Source organism: Rhinatrema bivittatum, chromosome 9, assembly GCF_901001135.1.
Source record: "Rhinatrema bivittatum chromosome 9, aRhiBiv1.1, whole genome shotgun sequence".
Classification (NCBI taxonomy): Eukaryota; Metazoa; Chordata; class Amphibia; order Gymnophiona; family Rhinatrematidae; genus Rhinatrema; species Rhinatrema bivittatum.
The window spans coordinates 255,871,404-255,883,542 of NC_042623.1; the positions used below are offsets into that span (position 1 = coordinate 255,871,404).

General features: G+C 42.6%; 1 protein-coding gene across 1 annotated transcript in view; it reads left to right on the forward strand.

The window, feature by feature from the left end:
• LOC115099641 (transient receptor potential cation channel subfamily V member 6-like) overlaps nt 1-12,139 on the forward strand; it is a 70,487-nt gene that overhangs the window by 23,109 nt on the left and 35,239 nt on the right. The window contains exons 4-5 of the mRNA XM_029617372.1: nt 5,785-5,925; nt 10,752-10,850. Coding sequence (XP_029473232.1) covers nt 5,785-5,925; nt 10,752-10,850 — 240 coding nt within the window. The remainder of the gene's footprint in view (nt 1-5,784; nt 5,926-10,751; nt 10,851-12,139) is intronic.

Genomic DNA, 12,139 nt, shown 5'->3' on the forward strand with positions numbered 1-12,139 from the left:
TATAAAATGAATTTCTGGTAATTATGGATATGTGTTGTTTTAATGAAAGGTCTAAATTGATGGTTATACCTAAGTTTTTTGCAGATTTGGAGGTGGGGATAGTGATACCGTTAAATACCAACTGAGGGGGGGGACGGGACCTATGGATGAATCTGTAATTGATGAGAGGTGGACTATTTCTGGTTTTTTTGGATTTAGTTTTAGTCTATTGTGAGAGAACCATGTGTCAATAGAAATTAGATGCATGATCATCCCCACACACTCATTCACCCTTTTCTCTTTTCCCTGATCCACACACACCAAGCAGCCCACAATTACATCAACAAGCACAGCCAAAACCCACCCATATTCACCCTTTGTCCTCCACTCCCTCAATACACCCTTATTACTCATTACAATATATGTGAACAATCACAGAGTTGAACAGGCTCATGTAACCACAGCCCCAAATTATTTCTGCTCTCGGCACCAAGCACGCTTCCATGCTTCAACCCTTGATCTCCCGATGTCAACAATGCCATAGTGCTGCTGCAGTTTCACCAACAGTAGACTGTTTCCACATTTGCCTTGCAGGTTACCTCCCAAAAACAGTGAGCTCAACTGAAATAGTTTACCAGGGCAACCATGTTGACATTATTTCTAATCACATTATGAAACACCGACTTCCACAAACAATTGGTAACTGAAGAAAATGAGAAACAGTGCTCTATAAACCATACTGGAGCACGCAAACTAAATGAATCAGAGTTTTCTCTCTTTGTCCGATTCTCAGCAACTGATATGTAGGTTTAACTGTTTCCGGCATATCTCTAGATGATAAACCACTTCATATCAAGGAAAGCAATGGTTCCAGTTCAATGAGCATAAAATAAAAAGCTCATCATGATCTTCCAGAGCATAGATAACCCCGTCTTAATACCATCATCACTTCTCAGCCTACAGTCACTCCAACTTAATGCGCCAGCGAATTCACAAATACTTGCGCATCTTTACCAGTGGCGAGTAATTTAGCATCTCTGGCATGGAACACCATGATCTTGGCTGGAAACTGTAGTGAGAATTTAATACCTTTGTTGAAAAGCTGTGTGCAATAAGGCGTAAATTTTTTCTGGGCTACCGTAATCTTGGCCTAAAAATCCGGAAATATTAACAGTTTGTTGTTTTCATATTTAATTTCTGTATTCTTACAATAGGCAGTCAATATGTTCACGTTGTCAGAGTAATTCAAATATTTTGCAATAACGTGGCACAGTCTAGCCAGGTCCGAACCTCCAGCTTCCAGACGATACGCCCTTTCAACTAATATCGGTTATTCAGCAAGCGTAATATTGAGCATTTCAGGAAGTCATTTTTTGCGGACTATTAAATGTTCCTCACTTTGGATTGTCTCCAGAACTTGCAAAATTCTTAGGCTATTGCACCAACTGCAGTTCTCGAGGTCATCCAGCTTTTCCTCGAGTGTGTTTATTTTTCCTCTTTGGCTCAGTTGTCTCAGATCTTAACGCATCCAGTCGGTCATCATGATCAGCTAGTTTGTGTTAATCCCCATCATCACCAGATTATAAACTTCAAATTTATCGCAGAGTTCATCTACCGAAGACTGAATTTTCTGCAGTTGGTCTGTTAGTGCAGCTGAGAATGCCTGTGTAAGATCTTTTATGGCTCCATTAGTTAGGCCTTCCATTGCCACACCAGTCTCTGACCCCATCTTGTCATCCATGATGGGAAGTTTACCACACCTAATCTCTTTGATCTTTCTGCCATCTCACCAGATTTTTTGGTAGTAAGATTATCCATTCACTCCTGCACATGCCACAAGTGGAATTTGTGAAAAATGTTCACTTTTTCAGGCAATTAAGTAACTTGTCCTCCTGTTTCCCTCTCCCTGGTCCTCCCCACCAAGGCACCTTCTTGAGAACTTTATTCTCTGCACACTTTCCTCCCTTCTTCCCTCCTCCATGGCCTCTTTCTGAATGCTTGACCCCCTTCTACCAAGGCCCCATCTTATGTAAATTCTCCCCACATGACCCCTACCTGAGTGCTTTGATGCTTGTCATTTCTCCTTGCAGCCCCTTCCCTGGTTCTCTCCCTCCTTCCTTCTCCCCACAGCCCAATCCGGTGTTCTTTTATTTATTTAGATTTATTTTTTTTAATATGAAATTCACCCAAGGTGGGATAAAACACATTCAAAAGGTAACATAGATTATGAAGAAGACTGTTACGAAATAGAAGGTGGACCCCTATTCTGAGGTAGAGTTAGCGCTACCCAAAAAGGGAGTCAACACTTTTAGGTCTCTACCATTGGAGGGCAAGGCCTGAGGATGCAGACGTAGAATGAAGACTTCACCCTGGAAGCTCGCGATCCCCCCAGGAGGAGCCCATAGGGACCCGGCCGCTGGGACTTAGGAGACTCCCTGAAGACTGAATGTAGGTCTGGATGCAGGTGCCTCCTGCAGGTCATGGATTCCAGATGGCTGGCGCCTCCAGCAGGTCGTAGTCAGTCCAGGAGTGGGAGTCAAAGAATAGTCAAAAGCTGGTCCAAGGGTCGAATACCAGAGGAGGGTCATAAGCCGGTATAGGGACAAGTCAAGAGCGTGGTCCGAAGCCGGTCCAGGAGCAAATCAGGAGAAGGGTCTGAAGCTGGTCCAGAAGAAAGCCAGGAGAAGGGTCCGAAGCTGGTCCAGGATCAACCAGGAGAAGGGTCCGAAGCCAGTCCAGGATCACAGCCGGTCCGAAGGTCAATAGCTAAGGAATCAGTCCAACGGGGCAAGGAGCAGGAACATGATGACAAGCAGAACCGAACCAGGAACATGGAGCTCAGGCAGACCTTAGCTAGGAGCCTCAATACCAAGGCAAGTTCTGAGGAGCAGACCTTGCCTTAAATACCAGAGGCGAGGGAGAAGTCCCAGGAAGGAGCTACGACAACTTCCTGTCGTGGCCCCTTTAAATATCTTCTTCAGCCGTGCGCGCAACTCTAAACTAACCCAGAGGGGCGGAGTCTTCCCGACCGTGCAGGGCCATGTAGCTGGCCTCAGCAGCGGCCATGGCCACGAGGAGAGTGCCGAGGGAGGCTTCCTGCCCCAGCAGGAGCCACCGAGATGACCCGATGCAGCAGGTGAGCCTTTGGTCCCGGCCGCGGACTGCTGCGGCCGGGGGCCATGACAGTCGGGCCCGGTTGAGGACCGCCGCGGCCGACGGCCATAACAGAAGACTTGATGAAGTCTATATTCAGAAGCATTTAGCCAGATAATTCAGAAGTTATCCAGCTAAATGAATATATGAGCAATTATCCGGCTAAATTCTATCCAGATAACTTATTATCCAGCTAAAATTTGGCCGGTTAAGTTAGGGGCATTCTGGGGACATAACTGGGAGGAGCTGAATTAGCCAGATACTAAGCTAAGTCTGGTTGTCCTGTAGACCTGTCCTAGTTGCGTCACTGAATGTACAGGCTAAGTTAGCTGGGTAGTTTTATCTACCTAACTAGTCAAGCCACACAGTAGCTGAATATAAACCTTAATAGTTCTATTCAGTAAGGACTAAACTTGATATCCATCAACTAGGTAAGATGTAGAACAGGACTAAATTTGAAATGTCAACAGGACTAAGAATGCAACAGATTTCAGTAAATCCAAACACAAGACTAATTAAGAATCTAAACCCAACAATAGCTTGCAACAGCACTTTTAAAGCATTCCTATAAATACAAACATCTCTCTAAAATATAAGGTTGCAGTAGCAACTTTCAGCACCCCAGAAGGTACCAAGCAGTTTATAGTACAACCTTCTGCTCTCCTCCCTCTTAAAGCCCTTTCCAAGTGTTTCCCTCCTGTGCTCTCTTGCCCTCTCCTCCCTATGACCATGTCTTTGCCCCTTTCTGAGTGCTGAACCTGCTATGGCCCTTCCCTCCAACCATGGCCATACTACGCCCTCGGTGCAGCTTTTTTCCATCACTGTCAGGCCTGCAGAACAGGCAGAGCACATGTAGCAGCAGCAGCCAGAGATGCTCCTCAAGGTCCTGCCTCTGCTTGCTGCTGCTCTCAGGCTGTCTGGAGCAATGGCCGCTGAAGGTGCTGGATATAATGCACTTCCCCCTCCTCCTCTCTGTGTAGCATCAGACTCCATATGGTGACAATCAGCTGCACTCTTTCCTGCCTCCTCTCCATGTCAGTTTGGGTTTCTTGCAATCCTTGGCATGGGATCAAGCAGCGGGATTAGGCAGCAGAAGCCTTAAAGCAGATCTCCTTAGAGGTGAGATCAGCTTGCTCTATCTCTAAGCATCTGTACTTTGGTTGCTTCTTTTCCTGTGAACCCCTATGATGGCCATGGGCCCCAGGTTGGGAATCACTGATCTAAACAATTTATAGCAAAAGATGAAATCTTCACTCAATGTCCTACTTATCTTGGTCAAAAAAAAAAATATAGCATGAAACCGTGGGCCATTATTACCTATAGCAAATTACTGTTTATTTCCTAAGAATATTCCCTAATTTCATAAAGGTGCAAGTCTTTTTATGGTTTTCATGGTTTTAGACTGAAAAAAAGTGAACGCAGAAAGGAAAACTGTGACACTTAATGATAGTGTCAGTTATAAATTAGTAGATACGACCAGGAATCTAGGAGTAATCATAGACTATGAATTGAATTTTAAAGCTCATATTTTGAAGAAAGTTAAAGAAGGTTTTAGCAAATCGATGATGCTAAAAACGGTTGAAACCTTATCTTTCTAAGGAAAACTTTAGAACAATACTCCAAGCTTTAATATTGACCGGTCTTGATTATTGTAATTCTACCCTGTTAGGACTTCCAAAAGCAACACCCCATCCTTTACAGGTTCTTCAAAATACGGCTGCTCGCATCCTTTCGAACACTAGAAAAATGGATCATATTTCGCCGGTTTTAAAGGATTTACACTGGTTACCGGTTGAAAGCAGGATAATTTACAAAGCTTTATGTATTATTCATAAAATATTATATAGTGACATGTCTGCTTGGTTAAACTCTACACTAAAATTACATGTCCTTCAACGCAATCTAAGGTCGACAAATAAAGCACTTCTGACAATTCCAACAGTCAGGTCCGCACATTTAAGCGGTCAGAGCATGGGCTATCTCTATTGCTGGGCCAACTCTTTGGAACAAATTGCCCTTAGAGTTACGGTTACAAGAGAACTTGAAGAGGTTTATAAAAGATCTGAAAACATGGCTTTTTAGACAAGCTTTTGAAATGGTCAATGAAGTTTAATCCAGGCCTTTTATGCTTCTAACCTGTTCTTATCTTTTTTAATGTTAATTTTATTTCTATTTTAATGCTTTTAATTGATATTGTATTTTTAATCTTCTTCCTTTTATCATGTTCTTAAAATGTGATCTATGTAAACCGTAGAGATGGAACTTGTTTCTGTGCAACGGTATATAAAAACTGTACAAATAAAATACATACCACTGAAATACAATTTTTAGTGCTTTTCAAAGTCACTGAAACTCTTATGCCCATGGTTTAATTAGGATCAGATTTGGGGAAGGGTGCAGCATGGTTTTGGCCCTTACCCTATTGAAAATTACCTAGAAAGTAAGATCATTTTCAATCAAGTCACAGTTAAAAAGCACTCCAAATCCAACCCATGCATGTTCATGACCTGTCCTCTCTTGTTTAAAATAAGAAATGCTAAATGAGGCCAACTGTCAACAAATTGTTTTTCTATTTCAGTAGTTTTATAATTTCATTTAGATTGTTCTAGTTCTTAAGAGCATGTGTTACTAAATAGATATGTCTTTGTACAGGGGAAACTGCATTACACATAGCGATTGTGAATCAAAATGCTGCAATGGTCAAGGAACTCCTGGCCCGAAAAGCTGATACTGAAAATTCTCGTGCAACTGGACAGTTTTTTGCACCAGGAAACAAAGGACATTGCTACTATGGTACTGGCACCTATATTGTTTTAGTTAATCCAGTATTCCTATGTTATCTATGCTCTATCCAATTATTTGTGCAAATGTTGGTCTGTCTAGATGGAATTAAGAGATGAAATCCAGCACATATCAAAGATAATTATTTATCTTTTATAAATATCAGAAGTATGACATGGTCTGCATTAGGCCTTCTGTAGCTTTTTTTCAGTTGCAAATTTATCTGAGTAGAGAAATCATAGAGCAGGAGTAGGCAATTCTGGTCCTGGAGTGACACAAATAGATTAGGTTTTCTGGAAATCCACAATGAAAATGCATCAGATATATTTGCCTTCACTGTCTCCATTGTATTCATTGTGGATGTCCTGAAAATCAGACCTGTTTCTGGGACCCCAGGACTGGAGTTGCCAACTCCTGTTATAAAACAATGGGACTAAAATGAAGAGGGAGTGCTGGGGTTGGGTTGTGGAGTGAACAAACTGCTGGGGACAGGCTGGAGGAAAAAGAGAGTGGCAGGAATAGGCTGGATGGGGTATGGGGGGAGAGTGTTGGATTGGCTTGGAGTAGTAATTTGATCATAAATGTTTCGTAGGTCTCTACTAGTAAATTATGCTAAATGCATTACTGTTCGAGTTGAAACTTAATTACAGAAATATTCTAGATGATTGCAAGACACGATTGGGGTAATTTTTAAAGCTATTTATGCACATAAACCCCAGTATTATGCATGCAAATGATCTTTTAAAAATTGCCTGGGAGGTGCACTTAAATTATGCACCAAAACAATTTTGCACTTTCTTTTATGAGCACTACAAAAAGGCATTCCAAGGGGGCGGAGTTAAGACGAGGAAACCATTTATATGCACACGTTTGATTTTCAAAAGTGCACATAAATCTACATGCACACATTTATACCTGCTCCTCTGCGTGTGTTTGGGTGTGTGTGTCGGTGCTGTTTCCGCACATACCTGGGAATTTTCAAATCAGATTTATGTGCGTAAATTTGCTTTGAAAATTTGGGCTAAAGTCTGTGTACTTTCTGCACGCCGTCACGGTCGGCGAGCACTTGGATCTGAGGCATGATTGATGCAGCCTAGCAGGCGATCCCGCTAGGCCCATGCTGTCACAGTAGGCAGACACGCTTGGGGATTGGGTCTGGGTTTCATCTTTACCCACCCCTTTCCCTGCAGGTTGAACCCTTGGGTTCGGGGGGGCCTGACAGGATTTAGGCGAGGTCCCAATGAGTGAAGGAAGTCCGGGAACAGGCCAATGGTCAGGGCAGACAACATACAGGCAAAGTCGGATACCAGGCCGAAGTCGGGGCAGGCAACATTCAGGCAGAATCAGATAACAGGCCAAGGTCAAGCACGCGTGGTCAGTCTGAGAGGAAGTAAGGGTCAGGGCAAGGAGCAGGTGAGAGCGAGGCAAGGGCAGGGGATACAGACAGAATCAGGAACCCAAGCAGGCACATGCAGGACCAGGAACAACAAGAGTAACAACACACACAGCAGCACAGGAGGAGGCGCTGTCTTGTTGCCTTCAGCCAGCGCCACAGGAAGCCCTGGCTGAGGGACCTATTAAAGGAGCCCAGAGCTACAGAAAGTTCAGCCATGTTCTTTGGATGCAGCATGATGAGGGAGGTGCTTCAGGTGAGAGGTTAGGGGCATTACACGCCCGGACCTCTCATTCCTGTACAGGCCATTGAAAATTGCCCTCTATATGATTTTGGTTTTCCTTATTTTCTCAAACCTGTCCTAGGTTCAGGAAATTCACAATGTCTGTGCATGGATAAAATGTGCATATCATGGAGACTCAGTATATGCAAATTTATCTCATGTATATTCATTGTGGATATCCTGAAAACCCAGCTGGCTGCGGGGTCCCCCCCCAGGATAGGTTTGGAAAGCCCTGGATTAGACAATCCATGTTTTCACACTAACTCACAACCCAAAACGGGGTTTAAACAGCTTTCCTTGCCACATTCTTATATTTTGGATGACAAGCCAAGTTTTGAAACTTATGTTTTTTATAACTTTCTCACCTCAGGGTTCTCACGTTGCAGGTGGAACGTATAAAATATTTCGAATTCTTCAAAGAGTCCAAAAGTGGGTTGCTTACCGACCCTGGTGGATTGAAACAGTGTGGCACTAAAAATAAATATTTCCATAGCAAAATTTGTACTGGTCCACAACATTAAAGCTATTTTATTCTGCAGAGGAAGCAAAGCTAAAGGTTAAAAAAATGTATTTGATCATCACACAAAATTAAATTAATCACATAAAGCTCAAAAGCAATTGAGGTGCTTGCTGCATCAATATAGTTTAAATATTGAGTTAGCTCCAAAGGTTTTATTACATCTTTCTCTCTTTGTGGCAAACCAGCGCTATTACCTTCGAGGACAACCTTAAAAAAACTACACGCAACAGCATATACACACCTATATGGCCATGCGTAGATTTATGATAGTATTTTATAACCCAGGCATATCATATACATATTATAAAATACACATATCTTTACCCCGAACACACCTGTGCATGCAGTGCATTGAAAGAGAGTACTTCAATGCATTGAATGCACATTCTTTTCCCATTGATTATATGTGCATATTTTATGTGCGAAAATACAGTAGGAAAATACAGGAAGACGGCATATTTTAAAACATTCGTGCATAGATGAAATTAACCAATTTACCAATGACTTCATCAGTTTGCCCAGTCCTTCTCCAGGTCATCGAGAATGTCCTGATTCTTTAATCTGAACTACCCCAGGTTACCCAGGCCTCCCGTCCAGCGAGTGCTATACAATAAACAAGTCTGATATCAGTTATGCAAGATAATTAGTAGGTGTAAAATTGAGCAAGTAAGTTGCCAAATGTACATGTGTTAGTGTCTTTTATAATAGCAACTTATGCACGTAACCATTTGCCCCATGGTGGAATGTCCCTAGACAGCCACATTTTTACATGCATATATGTGCACGAAATGTAATGTATGAGTGCACTTTTGACGTTTATACAACAGAGATTATACATGTGCAGGCTACTTCCGTATATACATGCTATTTTTGCATACATAGGGATAGATTTTAAAAGGGTACGCCCGATTTTATAACTCACACGCAAGTTATAAAATCGGGAGTCGGTGAGCGCAGTGGGGTGCACAGTTGTGCATCTTGCACGCGCCGAGCCCGCGCCGTCTTCCCCCGTTCTCTTTTTGTTTTATTCATGTTTTCTGTTTCAGCAAATAACATCCACAATTTATAAATGTGAATGCTGTTTGCAATCAGTGCACACTAAGGGCCAGATTTTAAAAACCTTACATGTACCGGGCCTATTTTCAAAGGCCCGGCCATGCGTGTAAAGCCTCGGGGCCTTGGGAAAGGGGCGGATAGGGCTAGAGGCCCCCGGCACAGCGGCCATTTTCTGCTGTGCCGAGGGATCATGTGCCAGCAGGGTGGGAACTGGAGCGGACTGGGAGGGAACTGAGGAAGGCCATGGGCATTGACGCGCGCAGGATGCACAAGTGTGCGCCCCCTTGCATGCGCTGACTCCCGATTTTATAACATGCATGCACCTGCGCACGCATGTTATAAAAGCGGGCGGCCATGTGGGCGCGCCAGGTAGCGCGTGCCCATCTTTGAAAATCTACCCCTAATTGCAGATGGTGCACACTGCTGAAATGGATAAAACAAACATTTTCATGCTTTTGGGAGACATTGACAATTTATTTAGTATTTCATAAAACAAAATTAAAATGACCTAATTTGGTTTGGATTGTATATTTAAAATGAATGCACATCCCTACTTAACTCTGTATTATTTAAAACACGTCAGTGCGTTAGTTCATGTTAATTTTCATGCAGAGTAATCCTAGTCTAAACAAAAATATATTAATGAATTATGTCATCTGGAAATCCATGCAAAGTTGTTCATAAATATTCATCGCATTATCATAACTAGTATTAGGTCACACAATTTGCATTAGCCTGTAGGCCAATGCATTTGTGTTAAAATTTGGTTTTAATATCAGGTTTACTATAGGCTTAACACCCTTTAGTAAATTGGGTGTTAAATAGGGCACTGATTGCATTACAATTATACATTAATACATGTTAAGGGACAATTTTAACATAGCTTAGTTCATCAAATCCTTATTTTGTTCTGTAGACACACATACGCAGATACATGCCTTCTAGTCAACTCATATTACGTATTAAGAATAAGCTCCACTCTGTCTCATTTTCAAGATAACTAAAATATGCAAATTAGTCTTCTCCACAGACCTAGTGCAGACAAATATATCTAATGAATATTCATTTTGAATGTGCCAAAAAGCAGAACAATTTGCAGCCTTCGATGGCTGGAATTGCCTATTTTTGTTCCCACAAACAAGAGTGTCCAACTCCAATCTTCAGGAGCCATAAACAGGCCTGATTTTCAGGATATCCATAATGAATATGCATGAGATATATTTGCATTCAAAGGAGCAGTGCATGCAAATTGATCTCATGCATATTTATTGTGGATATCCTGAAAACCAACCTGTTTGTGGCTCTTGAGTACCAGAATTAGCCACTGCTGCCACAAAGGTCAAAATTACTACCCCAAGGGGACTCCAAGTGTCTTCCCCTCCAAAATAGCTTGATTAATGCTAACTATGGGACCTGAACTGTAAAGAGAAAGATTTATCTAATTAATTAGTTTCACAGCAAAACTCAGCAGTTCTGCAGTATGCCTTGCATGAAAGCATGTTATAATAATGATATTGTGCTGATAATGTAGACTTGTCTAAATGTTTCTGACATATAGCACTAATACAATGTTTATGCTTCTCCAGGAGAGTATGCCCTGTCTTTCGCTGCCTGCATTGGCAATGAGGAAGTGGTTCAGCTTCTAGTTGAAAGTGGAGCCCCACTGCACTCACAGGACACACAAGGTATGAAAAATAAGAGTAGGAAAATATTTTGTATCTGCATTTAGACTGGACAGACAGAGATATATATTTTATTTTTGAAATGTATCCTCTGTATAGTAAGGTTAGGATGAGCATTTGGTTTATTTACTGACTTTATATCTAAAACTTCGTTAGTGCTTGGTGACTAATCTGCCACCTCTTCATAGTATTTGTTCTCCAGATCAGTGTTTCCCAACCACCGTGCCATAGTGCACTGGTGTACCTTCAGACCTGACCAGGTGTGCCACAGAAAAGTCACCACTTCCTGATTCTCTGATCCTTTCCAGTCCTGGGCTCTGCTCTCTCAGTGCCTCACAGCAAGAAAAGCCAATAATGGTTCTTACACTTCCTAGACATAGCATGAGCCCTGGAGTGTGGTAATTTGTGGACAGTATGCAGGGCATGGATAGCTGGGCCCCGCTTTCAGTACCATGCGCTGTGGCCAGCGCACAGCTCAATACGTGATTGCATGAGCGTCCATAACCCCCGCTGCAAAATGGGGATTATCAGGTTCAAAATGCACGTCCAATTGAGCAGGTAGCTAATAGCACTCATCAAAAAATATTTCCCACGTGGCCAATGTGCCCTTGCAACATGGCAAAGTTTAGGCCAGCCCAGGACTGGCATAAAGATCTGCCACACTTAAGGCCATTGTAAAAAACCCAAAATTCCTGCTTTCTATGATCCCTCCTGTTAGTATCATTGCTATACCAAGTAGGAGGGACCACAGAAAGTGGAATCATAAAAACAAAAATGTTTGCTAAAAACAAACAAACAAATAAATGAATAATTTCTGGCCGCCCAATACACACCCACAACATATACGGTCCAGGCCGTGTATATTGTGCCAGTAGTGAAAGAAAATGGATCTTATATTGAGTGTCCGTTTCATAACCCGCACTGACAGCCTCCTCTCCTGGGCGCCCGATGCCGAGGAGACACTAGGGACGCACAGTTTCCCCTGGCGCCTCCTCATCTCCCCCCCTCCCGAGTTTCCTTCTTTGAGCTCTTTTAGCCTATTACCCCCCAGGCTGATTTTTGTTAGCTCTGCCTTGGATTTGAAGCACTGCTCCAGAACACACCTTAGGAGCAGAGAGAATAAAAAGCAATCTAGGTAAAACTTATGGAGTGGTTAAGTTTTAGCCATTGAGATTCAATGCCAAGAACTGTAGAGTCATTTGGGGTGCAGAAATCCATAGGAGATGTACATGATGGGGGCTTAAAGTCTGATGTGCATGGGCTGGGACAGAGACCTTGGGGTGATAGTGTCT